This window comes from Hipposideros armiger, unplaced genomic scaffold, assembly GCF_001890085.2.
Source record: "Hipposideros armiger isolate ML-2016 unplaced genomic scaffold, ASM189008v1 scaffold_675, whole genome shotgun sequence".
Taxonomy (NCBI): domain Eukaryota; kingdom Metazoa; phylum Chordata; class Mammalia; order Chiroptera; family Hipposideridae; genus Hipposideros; species Hipposideros armiger.
The window spans coordinates 898,593-915,952 of NW_017732025.1; the positions used below are offsets into that span (position 1 = coordinate 898,593).

The 17,360-nt window shown below is 34.4% G+C and overlaps 1 protein-coding gene across 1 annotated transcript in view; it reads right to left on the reverse strand.

Moving 5' to 3' along the window:
* Positions 1–729: 729 nt before the first annotated feature.
* The window catches only part of COL24A1 (collagen type XXIV alpha 1 chain), a 121,299-nt gene continuing 104,668 nt past the window's right edge, over positions 730–17,360 (reverse strand). Inside the window, exons 28-32 of the mRNA XM_019626407.1 lie at positions 14,431–14,496; positions 13,611–13,779; positions 7,833–7,942; positions 5,236–5,451; positions 730–2,200 (exon numbers count right to left, since the gene is read on the reverse strand). Of these exons, the coding sequence (XP_019481952.1) occupies positions 2,054–2,200; positions 5,236–5,451; positions 7,833–7,942; positions 13,611–13,779; positions 14,431–14,496 (708 nt within the window). The 3' untranslated portion in view covers positions 730–2,053. The remainder of the gene's footprint in view (positions 2,201–5,235; positions 5,452–7,832; positions 7,943–13,610; positions 13,780–14,430; positions 14,497–17,360) is intronic.

Genomic DNA, 17,360 nt, shown 5'->3' on the forward strand with positions numbered 1-17,360 from the left:
ATTGACTCCTTTCCCAAACTCTACTCCACGTCCTGTGCCTATATGTCTTTATAATATATTTGACATACAATACTATTCAACATCAGTTCAGAAATACAGTGCGGTGGTCAGGCCTCTACACCGTCTATGAGGTGGTCTCCCTAACAAGACATGAGTCCATCTGGCCCCCTAAAAAATATTTACGGAAGTTTTAAGTTTTGTTGTAGTTCAATTTGCTGTTTCTTTTTTTGATTGTGCTTTCGGTGTCATCTCTAAGAAGTCAGTGCCAAATCCAATGTCATGAAGCCTTTTCCCTATGTTTTCTTCTAAGAGTTTTATAGTTTTAGCTCTTACATTTAGGACTTTGATCCATTTTGAGATAATTTTTGTATACAGTGTAAGGTAAGGGTCCAACTTCATTCTTTTGCAAGTGGATATCCAGTTTTCCCAGCAGCATTTGCTTAAAAAAACTTTCCTTTTCCCATTGAATAGTCTTCCCATCCTTGTTGAAAATCAGTTGACCACATATGGAAGAGTTTATTTCTGTGTCATGACCTCATTTTGTAAAAATAGGAAATAGGCCATATAATACTTTTATAGGTATGTAACTATATATATATATATATATATATATATATATATATATATATATATATATATATATATAAAGAGCTATACCAGAGGGGCTACCATACATAATAAAAGGATATGGCAACAAAAGAAGAAAAACAAATACCACCAAAACAGATTTAAAGCACATTTTTATTATAGATAGGTAAGTGTGGTTTGCTGCAGCTAAAGGCATGTTTATAATGGATGTACAAGCTTTTCTAAATACCAAAGGTATAATATTTTTCTTTTAATAGTGAACTAACATTTCTCTGATAACAAGAAATGTCTGAATTGGATGAGTCTATTTTAAATGGCAAAAGATTTTTTTTTTCCTGGATGTTGCTTAAAAGATTGATAAATTAAATTCTTTTAGGTCCCAACACATTAAATTTAAGAACAGTGAAAGAAAATCAATGAATACTATAAAAACATGTAATTTCTATGAAGCACAAATATAAAGTTTTTATAATTTAAAACAGCAGCAATTTCAAAAGATTTGCTGAATCAAAACTTTACAAAATATATATACACAAAGTATCATTCCAGATGATCATGGATTTTAAAAAATAGTATATCACAATTCCCAAACTCTAATCCAAACCTACTACTGAATGTAGCTGGCCTATAACAATTTTTACAACAATTTAAAAAATAAAACAAAAACAAAAGAAACCTCCCAATTCTCTTGTGCATAAGCACAGGTCACAATATACTGGCTTTGACTCCATATCCACAAAGAGAATTTTAAACTAGAACAAGAACTTCACATAAATAATGTTTTACTTGTTATTAAGTATGTGACCAAACAAATTAAAATAAGTACTAACAACCAAAACATATCTTGATGCAACCAGTACATACGCTCTTAAAGAATGACAAAGACAAAAAAAGAAAATTGTCTACAAAAGCCACAAGCACCTTGTTTTAGGAAAAGCACCAAGCAACACAAAAAGGCAACACGTAAGAGGTAGTGTACCACCGGCTAAGATGTACATGTCCATTGGGGACCTGAATACAGCTTAGTATTTGGAAAAATAAGACATATTAGACTGTGGCTTATAATTTTTAGACAGAAGCATTGCACATCCGGGAACATTAGCCAGTATTGCTCCGTAGCGCTCTGCATCTCCAGCTGTCTAATGGGTACTTTGCTCTCAGACAGTCAAAAAATATAGGATACCCTGAAGAATTCCATGTTTATAAATTTTCAGTTCTAGGGAATTCTCTAAGAAAACTCAGATCAATATAATTTTTAAAAGAATTAAATACTTTATCAATTATAGTCCTTTAAAGAATGCCTTTTCTCCTTCCTAGGAGGAAGTCTTTTCTTCCTGAGATTCTTTAAGATTTAGCCAATGCTTTATTCCATGCATTTCATAATAATAGTATCTTTCTGTCTATATTTTTCCCTCTGCAGCAATTACCTGACCAACAGCATGAATTTGGAACTAATTCAGAGACTTTAGAGAAAGCATACAGAACTGCTTTCAATGTAGTATTTTCGTTCAGCTTTGAGATGAGGAAGTTTTTGTACTTCAATTACTGGAAGCTGATTAGGGTCCTGGGTGTGAAAAAGAAATTTTGCCTTATGCCAGCTGCCATCTTGAATCTGTGAAATAAGAACAAAATACTTTAATATGTAATTGTTTCATTAGCAGTCATTCTCAGCAGACAATGTTTTTCAGAGACAATGTAGACTTATTTTAAGGATTAGAGATAATGAATGGAAAGTGAGTAGAGCAATGCCTGGCACAGAGTAAGTGCCCAATAGATAGTAATAATTACTAAGAAAAATTGAAAACATAGACTTGTTCCTTTCTCTAAATTGCACTGTGCGTTCTGATTTTTCAGTTTCAGAGGCTAAGGCTAGCCTTTTGCTGCTGTTGTCTGTGAATTGCTGGACCGTATATGAAATAAAAGGCTGCATTATTCCTAAAATGATTAATACCCATCTGTTCTGTGTTCCTTTATTTGGGACTGATTTTCCAGGATGGGCATTTTCATTGGATGCAAGGGAATGTGTTATCTCAACCTCTCTGTACTTTAGGCAGAAAATAACCAGAATAATCTCTTTAGTCAGAAGTAAATTGTAATTCTGTTAAATCATTGTTTAGGTTTCTTTTTTTTCCATTTGTGGTTACCATTTATATAATTTCTTTCTTTCCTATCTTCCTTCTAGGCCTTTCTGTTTCTCTTATTACTGTATGCTCTTTTGTTTTTTGATAAATTCTATTATGGGACAAAAACTATCATAAAATATCCTATGATTAAGATTCAATAAGACAAAATAGAGAAATACAAGTGATTAGTTTTGTGAAACTGTTTATTCAGGAGTTTATTCACTTACTGATTCACAGGATTATCATGGCATAAATTTTAAAATTTGAAGAAACTTTAGAGATTATTAAAGATATAAATTCCATTTTAAGTTAAGGCAATAGAAGTTCACTAAAGATAAACCTCTGAAGTCGTAAGCTTGGTGTGATAACTAGAGCGAGAGTTCTTTATGTAAGACAGTGTTAGCTTTAACATTAAATCTTTCAAGAAATATTTATTGAACACAATAAGTACATTTGGCACAGTTGAATACGGTGTAATTCTTTATTTTCTTACAGTACATGGGAAATATAAAGATAAACAAATTATTTCTGGCTTCTGAATTCTATCTAGCAGCTTATAAATCTAGTTGATGAAAGAAAAAAACATAAACAAATAGCCATAATACCAGACCATAAGTGGTAAGTGCAGTATAAATGATGTAGACAATGAGTGCTAAATTCCTCTTTTCCTACTGGAGTAGTTAGGGAAAACTTCAAGAATTCAGAATTCAGATATTAAGATGGGCCTTAAAGTATGCCTAAAATTTCCACTTGGTTACAGAGGTAGAGGGCATTTTAGAGAAAGGAAATGACATGAGTAAAACAAAACAACAACAACAAAGAGTTGAAAAAGTAGAAGGTGGTTGTGAAAATAAGCCTAACATGGGTTTAAGCACACAGATTTTGTCATGGAAGAGATTTTGATAGAAATTAAAGTACCTCCATTCTCTTCACATATAAAACGGGAATAATAAAAACCTACCTCACAGGGCTGTGAGGATTCAATGAAATTTCAATGAAAAGTCCCTAACAGTATAGTGTGGTATAAGCTTTGAAGTCGTATCCATTAGCTGCATGACCTTGAGCAAATTACCTAACATCTCTGTGCCTTCACTTTCTTACCTGTAAAATGAGACTAATAATTTCTTCACAAAGCTGTTATAACTAAATAAAATAATGTATGTAATACATGGTACCTGCCATATAATAAGCCTCAAATAAAAACTAGTAGGAATTGTTGTTGATATGATGATGGTGATGATGAAGATGAAGAATAGATTAGTTTGGCCACAGTTTAGGGTAAACAGCCAGTGAAAGCCCAAGCTAGAAAGGAAGGCTGGGGGTCTGACCGCTCTAAGTACAGAATAAAGAGCTGATGAATTTGGATTGTGTCTTAGAGATGGTAGTGAGTCACTGGAAGTTTCTGGACAAAATTGTGAAAGTTAAATGAATTTGTTGGTTATATTGAGCTCTTCACTTATAGAGAACGAGCCATATACTTCTGACTATTGCCTATGATTTTTCAAATATGCAAGCACTATTTGTCTGGAAATGAAATGTTATGAAAAAGTAGAATTCCCTGGAAATGGTAATGGATATTAAATCAGAGGCTTCATAGTACACAAGAACAGGAAAGCAGGCCACCTAAAGTCATTAATAATATGTATGTAAGTGGACAACTCTATTCTCTATAACAAGGGTTGGCAAATGCTTTCATAAAGGGCTAGATAGGAAATGTAGGTTTTCTGAGGCATATAGTCTGCTGCATTTACTCAACTCTGCCATTGTAGTGTGATAACAGCTATACACAATATGTAAACAAATGAGTGTGGCTGTGTTCCAATAACATTTATTTACAAAAACAAGTGGTGGACTGGATTCGGCCTGGCGATGGTAGTTTGTCAACATCTGCTCTATCACACAATGCTTTAAAATTATAGATTTTTCATAACATTTATAATTTAATTTTAATAGGGAAAATGGGCTATAATTAAAATATTGATTGATGGATGAGTTAGTCTGAAATTATACCCATATTTGATATTAAGTATTGGGACTGACAAAAAGAAATAGAACTGACTTGTCTCTATAATCTGTCTTCCATTGAGTAATGAGATGTAGAAACACAGTGGTGAAAAATATATAAAACAAATATATTTATCTATATGCCTTATCTATCTATTATCTATCTATCTATCTATCTATCTATCTATCTATCTACCTACCTACCTACCTACCTATCCATCCATCCAGGTGTGATATAATTATTTCATATGCGAAATAAAAATTAAATTTATGTATTAACACCTGTTTTGCATATAAAAATCCATGGATGACCAATGAGTGTGACAAATGTTGATAAGCTATGATAAAAGCAAATGATCGATTCTGAAAAATGTATGATTATTACAAATCAGGCACATTAAAACTCACTACCCTGTATCTGCAGTTTGCAATTAGAGTCTTACTCTCATTATTTTAATTTTATAGTTACATAAATTTTAAGTAGTTAAATCGAACAATTCTAAAAGTGCCATTCCCTTACCTTGCAGTCATCTGAAAGCACTTTAGGTTCAAATAGAGTGTTTTCTTCAAAAATCTGGCCAGTCCATCCCTTGAAACCAATAGGCAATCCTGAAGCACTTGTCTGAGCACTTGTCCACACTGGAGTGTTCAGACAGTGAATGGTGATGAGTTGGGTGGCTTCTGAGCTCAGTAAATGAAGGAAATTCATCTGGACTTTTCCAACTCCAAACTCCAACTAATGTCATGGAAACAATATGCAGGTTATAAGATGTGGCAATTGAGAAATTTATAGTTTGGGGAAACCTGAGGAAAGTTCTTGAAAGGCAGCCTTGAGAAAGCTACTTTTCTTGGCATTTAAGTGCCAGTCAGTGGTGTGCTGGTAAATGCTTTCACCACTGACTCTTGCAGAGGCTGGTGGCGGGGGGGNGTGGGGGTGGGGGTACCCTGATTTACAGCGTTTTCTGATTTCCATGGTATTTTATACTCCAACCATGACTGATTTCAGGCTATCAAGGTGGTGTCATTGAACATGCCAGCCTGAGCTGGCTTCAGCATATCACTTGGGAACCAGACGAGATGAATAAAAAGAAGATAATTTTCATAATGTTATCTAGAATGCATTAGTTGTTTGTTGTCGATTAGTTGCTTTAATTTTTTTCATAAAAATATGAAATTGTCTCTACTTCTATTGGAAGTTTTTTTTTTTTGAGTTTCCAAAGATAAGTTACAAGTTGTCATAATAACTTCACTGAATAACTTTAACTATGAGAGCCTTTAGAGACAAGGACAGAATTTTATTCTTTGTGTTGCCAGCTCTAATGCAGTGCTAGTCATATAGTGTCATCAATAAATGTTTATTGAATGAATGCATGCTTGAACATCATTAAATAATACAGTGAAAAATTCACAGCAAAATTGGAGCAAGAAGGTCTGATTACACATTTTCCAGGCTTAGGCAAAGAAGTAGATTTTTCTATAGCTTTAGACTTAAATATTATTTAGACTTAATATTATTATTCACACAGGGATATGAACATAACATAAGTGAATATAAATGGTCCCTCCTGAGGAATTTATGTTAATTTCCAAACATAAAGTTAGAAAAATATCTGTTATGAGGCAACAGAGAAGAAAATAAAATGACAACATAAAAAGTAAAGCCCCAGGAAAAGGGAAGAAAGACAAAGGAAGGGCATACAGATGGAAAACATGAAAGAAGCATCATAAGGAACATAAGAGTTTAAGTAGTTTAAGTGCCTTCGTTTAACAGATGAGAATCACAAACTTGAAAAATTTAACCTTTCTGAGCCTTGATCTCCATGTTAGTCAAGTTGGGTATAACACTGCCATGACAGAGTTGTTATAAGGATCTGAGGTGCTAAGTGTCACTGAGCTCGCACAGTGCCTGGCAGAGACCAGGGTCTCTGGTGGCTCACAGTATCATTTCCCAAGTTATGAGAGGAATAGAAACTAGAACCCAGGTCTTAATTCTAAGTCTCCTCTTCTTTCCACTATCTACTATCTGCTCCGTCTTTCCCAGGTTGGGTTTATTGATAGGAGAGAACTAATTCAGTGAAGGGAAGAATTAAAGTACAGTTCCTTTACTGTTCCTGCCTCCTTTGCACAACACCCCCAGCCTCTTTCTTCTATGATAATCCAAGTAAAAACCCTGGGCCAAATCCAGGGGAGTGAGGATGATCATGTGGATATTTGGGAAGTAAGACTATCATGCTGCTCTTCATTAGAGGTATATAGATTCCTTAAAAATGGAAGAGTCTGTCCTTTTTCTGCTTTGGGGGCAATAATGGCGAATGCCTATTGAGATGAACTGGTGAAGCACCCTGGTTAATGAAGGGGATATTTTAGGAGGAGGAAGCAGTGTAAGGATAAGCAGTTACAGAGACTACACATTTTAGCTGCTGCCTTTTACGATGGGCAAAACACATAACTGGCACGTCTACCAGTTCTTCGTCAATGAGAAATAAGTTCTTGGTAACGCCAAGCTGGCTTAACCAGAAAAGTAAAGAAATACAGTTTTGATTTCTTCAATATATACTATAGGTAGAACTAAGTTTAGGTTTTATAAATGCTTGTTATAATACCCAGTGTTACACCAAACTAACTTTCATTCATTTTAAACATTTGGTCTATAAAATTATACTTGAAAGTTATATTTAAGGAAGGCTACTTTTGATCAATCATTAAAAAAGGCAAGTTTTGTGCAAAATTTGTCTTTTAAAGATGAGGCAATTTTCAGTAAAATTTTAGGTAACTGATTATTGATTACAAACCCTGCAGCTATTTGGGGATTTTCTAATGTATGTGCATACATAAAAACATATGTTCCACATTTTTAAAAGAAATTTAAGAAGCATAGTCAGTACAATAAGCCTATAAGCCAATCATAAAAATACACAGTTAAAATGTCAAGATTTACTTGGATTACTTTTTAAAAACAAAAATTTCTTTGTTACATAGGGTAGAGAATGATATCTTGCTTCCATTCACAAAATTCACAAAATAAATTCATCATTATTCAAAGTGACAGAATGTTTTAAATCATTGTTCATTGATACTGGGCAAGTACCAACATATATTCTAAAATTCAATACATACCTTTGTCACAGAAACAGGAGATAAACATGTCTGACCACCAGCACTGAAATTGCAGAAAACCTCAATGGCATCTGAAGGACATCCAAGATTTGGATCAATCCAGTATTTTCCTATTAATTTATTGTAAAACATTAAGATATTTAAATGCCATACTAAAATATGTTTGAACAATTCTTACAAATTATCATGATACTTTAAAGAGACATTTTGTCTTACTTGTAAAAAAAAGTTAGAAAATTATAAAGACATTCACATTTTGTGAATAAATGGAAGCTGCAAGGATTATATAAAATTAATACTGAAAATTTTATATTTTTCACATACCTATCAATTGAAGGGCATTTCATAATTTTAATAAAAAAATGAGAGAATGGCTGAATTTATTGCCTCATTCTACAGATAAGATGAGCTCAGCAGCTTAAAGTGAATTGTCTAAAGTTACACAGTTAATAGAAAAGTTGCACTCAATGTGGTATATGTGTATATTTCTGCTCTTCTTAAAAAGAATGTATATATTTTTAAAAAATAGAAACAACTTCTTCAATCTCTCTGTATCTTTAATATGTATCTATGATAATTAAAATAAATATAACATTTGTTTTCAAAAGGAAAAATATATAGTTAAATGGTTATCATTTTGGTGCTTTCTTCATCAGGTTTGTAAGTGGGAGAAACTGAAGTCCCTACAGCCAGTGTAAGACTGCCAACCTTTGCCTCCACTGAGGGCCCAGAAGAATCAAATGGGGCCTAATGTTAGCCTACAGGAAATACTAAGGCTGAAAAAGTATTGAGCTAGCATCATAATTCTAGAATAACAGACTCAGAGTATTGAAATTGCACTTATTCCAAATGCAAAGGGCAGAAGTTTTTGAATGAGGTAGCCCTGCTTTCTTGTGTTAAAAAGGCAAGACAATCAAACAGTATTGGTCAAATGTCATTTTCTACAAAAGGTAGAAATCTTTGTCTGTTCCACCCTTGCCATGTAGCAAAGATCCCTCTAGCTCATCCTGGCCTTCTTTAGTCCATCATTTTAGACTTCAAAATTCTCTCCTCTACTAGTCCACTAATCCTTCCAAATGAACACTTGCTGAATTGGTAGCTCTCAGAGCAGAGGTCTGTTATTGCAGTGGTTTTCAAACTTTAGTGGCATTAGAACCATCTGTTAAAACAGGTAGCTGGCTGGACTCCAATCCCAGAGTTGCTGATTCATTAAATCTGGGGTGGGGCTTGAGAATCTGCATTTCAACAAAATTGAATTCTGGTCCAGGGACCACATTTGGAGAACCACTGATCTACTGAAATATGGAAGAAAGGAATGAAAGCGACTCTACCCCATTCCCCTTTTTACCCTATTTATTCAGAATTTTGAATATTTTGTAAAGTTTGTAGAAATTAGACCTGGATTTTCTCCAGGATCTGACTGGTGTAGGCTTCTAGTCTTATCTAATGGGGCAAACATATCTTTACTCACAATCTCTTCTCTTCTAAGAAATAGTTGCATAATACTATGTGAGCCAATAAATTCTTTATAAAAAGTTGTTCATCAAGCAAACTCTTGTTGCTACATGGGGTAGAATGCTTTGAATTCAGGCACTAGATTGCACTATGGTGAACTGGTAGGGCCTCTATAATTTTTTCAGGATATACTGAGCTACAAATAAAGCATGATGTCATAATACATCTTTTGTAGACCTAAATGTCCTAACTTAAAATTGGCTGTCACCTGAGGACACTGCTTCCCTTGCAGCCCTTTCAAGTTCTGCCACAGCCTGTATAGCATTGTCCCTGGAGCCAGGAAGGTATCTTTCTTGCTCCTCTTTGCCACCTCCAGATCCTTCTCCCAGGTTTTTCCCTAAAAATGCTCCATGGTAAAATTACTGTCATCATATTATATCATCTATTACCTTTTCCTGTTGCAATAGTTGACTTTCCTTCTTTGGAAATTGTAGCTTTGGCTGCCTATCACTTTTAGAAAATCTATTTATGACCTAATTCTTGATTTTAAATCCACATGGATGATACTTCCAATACCCTGGCCTCTTAGTTACTTGAACTCTTTTCTACCACTGTTCTTGAACTCTTCCCGTGATCCTCCCCTGTCCCATTTACTTTAATCGTTAATTTCCAAGGCCATACCCTAGCCCATGTGATTACCTACAACTAGAATTTCTCCGTAATTTCACCTCTCTTCTCTTTCCCTTCCAACAATTCTTTGATTCCATCAGGACCTATTATCCATTGATACTACCACTTCTTGTGTAGTATCTCATTGTCTCTCATAATCATGTGTTCACTTCCCTTCCTAGCCAGCTTAAAACCCACTGTCCTTTACTATAATAATTTCCTTAGAGACTTCCTTAACATCCCTGCCCTGCCTCACTTCATTGTATTTGACATATAAAACTCCATCCTCACATAAGTTAAATTTTGTGCCTAATCTGTGCCTGTAAATGCGGGTAAATGTGGCTGTAAACACCACTATGCTGATTGGCCTCGCTTTAAATGCAAATGTTTGTAAGGCTGCCAGACAATAATACTGTGTTTCCCTAGTTCATTCCCTCAGTCACTGTTCTAGTTAACTATTTGAAACCTTTTCCTGTCCCCTTAAATTTATTATACCTATTCCTTTATTTTTAACTGCTAACCTTCAATTTCACTGAGATAATTGAAGCAATCTGAGGAAAACTTACTGAAACTCCTACTGTTACAGCTCCCCACCAATCTGTATTTGCACACACATGTTCTGCTTTCCCTGTTACTACTGTGAATAAACTGTTGTGATATTATAGTAGGCTTAGCTTGTCTATTATACTTTCAGTTTCAAATCTTTCCACTCTTATTTTTTTTCTTTTGAGTCTGCTTCTGTTGTCTGCTGTTTCTGCCAGTTCTCATTCATGGTGAGTTGTCAACTTGCATGACTGGTTATCATTGATTGTGGGCTGGGTCCTACATTTGAGAAATTATTTGTGAAAATAATTTGAGCTCTAGGATGATGTTATCTTCTATAGAAGATGGTATGTAGGGGGTATGAACAATCTGGAACCATCTTAGTCCAAGTTCAAATTTTGAGATTTTCTGAGCTATCTCGATGATGCAAAGCTAGGCTATAATTTGTATGAATGTCTCTTTTCTTCCTAGAGTAGAGCCCTTTGAAAACGTTAGTTCTTTGGTGGCTCACAGATTCCCACTTTTGACCCCTAGCCTTATGAAGTCACCAAAAGCACGACTCAGTTTCTGAATACACCCAGGGAAAGTGCTGTGCTCACCTCTCTGTGGTCTTCTTCAGAATCTTGGCTTGAAAGTTCCTCACTACTGTGTTAGCTATTTAATGCTTTTGACTTAAATTTTTTTTTTTAATTTAGCCAGGCAATTTGAATTGCCTGCTTTATTACTGAGTGGAGATTCTCTGGCTTCACCATTTTCTCTTAAAATATAAAAAGGTTTTAACCATGACCATTCCTCTAAACTGCTCTTGTGAAGGTCATCAAAGATCTTCACGTTGTTAAATCCAGTAGCCTTTCTCAGTCTGCACCTTACTTGACATTGACCCAGTTGATCCCTTCCTGTCCAGGCAAACATTTCCGTCACTCTGCATTCATCTAGTTTTCCTCCTTTCTCAGGGATAGCTTCTTCTTAGTTTTATTTGCTGTTTTCCTCATCTCCCCGATCTCTAAACATTGGAGAGCCCTACAGCACAGTATTTAGACCTCTTCTTTTTTCTTTCTTTACCTACATTTTAGGTAGTCTTAAGCAGTATCACAGTATTAGATACTATTCATATGCAAATTACTTCATAATTTTTACTTCTACCCTGGTAAAAAATTTTACCTCTAGCCATCTATCTTTTGACTTCTCTTCTGAATAGCCAACTACCTACTTGCCATTCTTACTTGAATGCCTAACAAACATCTCGAACTAAATATATCCAAAACTGAACTATTGATCTTTTTGCAAATTTGCCTCTCCATCTCCATTAAGAGCAACCCCATCCTTCTCGTTCCTTAGTAAAAAACCTCAGAGTCATCCTTTATCATTCTATTTCTCCCATAACCCTATGAAAAATACTATAAATGGAGCCACTTCAAAATGGAGTTAGAGCTGCCATCCCAGAAGAATTAATTGCCTTGCATATCTTACTCCTCAAACCTTCAGAATGTTGAAACTGGACAAAATACCCTTTGAGCTGGGCCAAACCAACATTGTATTCCAAACAACTCTTTACAAAGCTAATAGGAAAGCAGACATTCTGACTACTGAACTGAAAATTAATGACATTCTTTAGAATTAGCACCACCATGTATAGCTAAAGAATAACATAGCTTATGTGCACCTCTAGAAACTCCTTCCTTGACTTATTAACATAAAAAGAAATTCCTTCTTTCTATTCATGTAATCATTCCCCTTCCCCTTCTCAAAAAATCCCTTGTCTTCACCCCTTAATTGGCACACTATTTGATTTTCAGCCTGAATCACTGCTTCCTGAATAGCTATTCTTTTGGATATCAAATAAATGCAAGCTGCCTTTCATTTTGAGGTTAACAATCCACATCCAAATTATCGACAATAACTGCTGGCTCTACCTTAAGGCATAGCCAAAGATTTGACCATATCTTATCACTTCCCCTACTATCAATTCTAGGCCAACCTATTAACATCTTTTACTTGGGTTATTTCAATTGCCTTCTAAGTGGCTTCTTCTGCCCTTGTCTTCATTATACTTGCAATACATCAGCCAGAGTAGTATTTTAAAAATCTAAGTCAAATCATGTCATTTCTTTGTTCAAAAACTTCCAGTGGCTTCTCTTCTTATTCAGAGTAAAAGCTGAAGTCTCTTGAGTAGTCTGTAAAATCCTATATATTCAGGTTTCCATTGCACTTTTAGAATAGAAGCAGATGATTTTAGACGTGTGTGTGTGGTATGTATGTATATATAAATTAAAATACATGGACAACTATTTGCCCTACAGCATGACTTAACATAGTTTGTTTTTCTGTTTTTTGTTTTCAAATTAGCTTATGTGTCATTGTGTTGGGACAAGAGTTTTTAGCAAAAAATGATAACTACTAATTTTGGTTGTACAGCTGACCATAGACCCAATAGAAATTAAACTTAAATGATATATTGTAGCAGACAGGATTTCCCCTACTTATAATTAGATATTGATGACCGTTCCACTCTCTTTAACGTTTCCTTGATGGTTCTACTCTAAATTCATTTTTGCACCTCTGGTTAATGGATATTGGGGTACCAGTGTAGGCATGGGAAAATTCCAAGAATATCAAACTGCTCCATCTTCATAGTCACTGATTGTGAGGCATTTAAATTCCATTCTGTGTAAAAGTCATAATTTTATGAGGTGTGGTGAGAGGGTTCTATGATATCTTTCTTTATGTCGTCAACTTCGGTGGTCCTGACAAGTGCTCCAGTCTGTCAACACAAAGGTCCTCTCATTTCTATTTTAATTTTTAACATGAATGTGATACATTCCAAGAACAAAGTATAAGCAAGTAATATAGTAACGGGTGGGGTGGGAAAGTTAGGGATCAATAAAGCTGGCTAGTAGATGACCTTTGTAATGTAAGCCCTTAGAAAGGATACTTTGACATCAGAAACATGTCTCCCTCTAAGAGTATTTTGTTCTTGGTGACATTAAGATGCCTTCTGTCAAGGTTTTATAAAAATAAATAACATTTGGAACAAACACATTGCAAAACTCAAACATACTGAAATGATGAAATGAAAACAGACATCAGAGTTTGAGGAAACCAAGAACTTACCATCTAATACTTTGTGTTCACAGTTAAGCAAATCTTTGCAGATTCGTGCTGGGTTATCTCTTGTACCAAGAGGATTCTTGATGCTGTGCAGTAGATTGCTAAGGTAGTTCAGGGTTTTGAATATCTCTGCACTGTAGTCAATTAAAGTCACTTCGGTATTCTGGTAGCTCTGCCAAGTCATTGTAGGAATCACATTAGTAAAAAAGCATAGAGTAGCCATCACCAGTAGGTAACTCTATGATCAACACAGATCAAGGCAGAAGAAAAATGTACTCCTGTTGTGTACAATGAATTGGGAGTAGCATGTAAAAACCAGTGTGTATTTAAATATAGGCATATGTGTATATTTTATTGCTTTTGATCTTATATAAGAAATTAAATTCACACTCAAAAGTCTAGTTTTCAAGTTGACATAAAACTTAATATAAAAACAATATAATACTATGCCTACTACATGATGTTTTTCAAAATTATACATTGCATAATTAGAGTTTAAATAAGAACAATGAGTAGTGATAATAGGTCTCATTTTAAGAAATGGCCAACTTCATTTAACTATTTTCTTCTACAGTACCAAATTCCTTACTAAAAAAGTACTTTAACAATATTACCTTATTGTTTTAAATATTTTCCTTAAAAAATTCTATGTGTATATTTCTGCTAATTAAAGTGACTTACTTTGTCCTTAAAAATGGTTTAATTATTTTCCATCTGTTTTAAATATAATATTTGAGAAAAAGCCACATTTTGGCATTCAAAAAAAATTTCTGTTTAATTTGTATATTGAGACTGCCAGTATAAATAAAGCCAGATATATTACCTCCATCTGTAGGGCAGTATGTGATTCAATCAACGCTTGAATAGCAGCATTGATATCCATTTGTTTCTGTGTAAAACAAAACCATTTGAGATCAGCAATAAGATCAACACTGAGTGCTCTAAAGTAAAGGCTATAAATTCTGAAAACACTGCTGTTACAGTATACTAGACTTATCTGAAAGGGATTTGCACCTCTTATAGTCAGACAGATCTTGCAAATTTTGCCCGGCTATCTGAAAGGACAATATGCTGCCTTCATCCCAATCTCAAACGTCTCCTAATTAAAACAGGGCCAAAGTCTGGAGCCTCCAATGAAAAACTATTTGTCTCTGCAGCATGAAAACACACACAAAAGTTACTCAAGTGGAAGAAGAATGAAATATGACACGCTCAGTTAATAAATTGTAAAGTGAAGAAAAAAATAATGGCAGTAAATTTTAACAGTTACATTCTTGGGAGGAAATCAGAATAAAATACTACTGTCTTGAGGTAGTCGCATTAGTTTAATCTGATACTTCTGTGGTCTTAAAAACAATTTCCGAAGTTGGAAAAGGTACCATTAGTCCTAAAATAAATAATACAGTATAAATCCAATCTCCTCCTGCATTTAATAAGAGGTATTTTTAGAGAAAGACTCAGTATAACCATTAGTAAGTCTTTTTGTGTTTTAGTTTTTAAAAAGCTCAGAAATTGAGATTTGGGAGACAGTTCTGTGAAATGGCTCCTGTGTAAGCAAATCAAGCAACCTAAGTTTTTTCAGAATGATTGTACTGCTAAGATATCTTTTTAGTTGGAGGTCCATACAACAGAAAATGTTTTCAACAGATCTCTCATAACTTATGATAATTCATGGTTGGTAATGTGAAAAACAATTAAAAATGATGGGACGATCAATAAAATGCACTCTTTTTTGCCTCAGCATGTGGTTTTCATGTTGAAAAATAATTGACTCATTCTCTCTGTGTGTGTGTGTGTGTGTGTGTGTGTGTGTGTGTGTGTGTGAATGAGTCAATATATATATTGCCAAACACTGTGATACAAATTGAAGATAAAATGGTAAGCAAAAAAGAAACTTGCCCCTTGTAGAGCTGAAGTTTAGAGGGGAAGAAAGGCATTAATTAAACCATCTCAAAATTACATAATTACAAATTGTGATATGTGTTATGAAACAAAAGTGCCTGGGCTTACGAGAGAAATTATGGAGTCTGAATCAAATCTGGAGGATAGAAGAGGTTTGGAAGGTACAGATCAGGGAAGGTTTCCCTAAAGTAGTGACTTCTGAGTTGAGATATGAAGAGTACATAAGAATTGTGAGGGACCGGCTGAGTGGCTCAGTTGGTTAAGAGCTCCCTGAAGAGTGAGAGCTCTGAGCAACAGGATTGCCAGTTCGATTCCTGGCCCGAGCTGAGCTGCTGCTGAGCTGCCAACAGGTGGCAGGATGGCTCAGCTAAAAAAAAAAAAATTGTGAGAAGAAGGGGTAGGAGGGCTTTCCAGGCAGAGGTAACAACCTTGCACAAAGGCCATGAGATAGAGACGCATGGCCTATTCAAGAAACAGAAGGGGTTAGCCTAAAAAGTTGTTTGCAGATTAAATAATTCTGCCCATCATGCCTATGTAAACAGACAGATTTTGGACATGAGTCACACAAAAATAATGGTATTAAACGTGAGCAACTGAATTAAGTACTAAACAACAGTCACCTTCACATTTTCTAATTGGTTTGTGATTAGGGCTTTAATCTTATAAAACCTAAATAGCAGTTCTCAGACTCTTCGGGCTCAGGATCCTTTTGCACTTTTAAATATTATTAAGGGCTGTAAAGAACTTTTATGCATCTTAGATATAACTTTTGATATTTATTATAGAACTTAAAACATAAATTTTAAACAATTTTATTAGTTGCTTTAAAACAATAAACTCATTATGTGTTAATATAAACTAGTTTTTAATAAAAATAATTGTATTTTCCAGAATAATCAGTGCGAAGGATGGCACTGTGTTATACTTTGTACATCTCTTTAATGTCTGGATTAATAATTGATGCCAGATTTTCATATATGCTTCTGTATTCAATCTGTTATATGTTGTTTTAGTTGAAATCTATGAAGAAAATCTGGCCTTTCAGAGATATGCAATTGGAAAAAACAGTAGCCTTTTCGGATAATTATGGATATTGTTAGTATACCAAAATTTAACAAATGGTAGTTTCTTAAGGGTTAGCTGAAGTGTGACATTGGAAACCATATCTGCAAACATTTTGTACTTATTTATGTTAAAATCTATTGGTTTATCTTAAACTGTGAAGGAATCTTTACCTAGCATTTGGAAAATATTGACACACTTTATTATATAATATTAGAAAACTTATATTTAATAACATCATCACAAATCTTATCAGAAAAACATAATACTGAGAAGCTGTCAAACTCATTGTGGTAGATACAGGTTTTTCCTAATTCTTAATTTTGCTTTTGAGAGTTTGAAATTTATCATTGGCATCAAATTCTGTCAGTTGTTTCCTTTGAAATGACAGGCTCACTTCATTCATTTTCAAGAAAACATCTGCTGAATACTCATGTTTGAATAACATTGTTAGTGTCAAGTAAAAATGGTGTTCCACGTTCCAAGTAGTTCAGTTTGCAACTTAAACAATTCCACAAGTGCTTTTATTTGAGGCAACCACTGTACTTCAGTATGCAGCAGAAGTATGTTTTTATGTTCTTCCATTTCATCACACTTGATGTGTACTCAAGATCAGAGATTCAAAAGACAGCAAAAATGGTGAGGTAATGACCCTGAGAAATCGCTCTTCTATCAAAGCAATGAGAAAACTGGAAATGTCAGAATGACATTTTTTAGAACTACAGAAATTATCAAAATGAACCAATCTGGGAGCATTTATTTAAGGAAATAGCTTGATTTCAGTAAGGA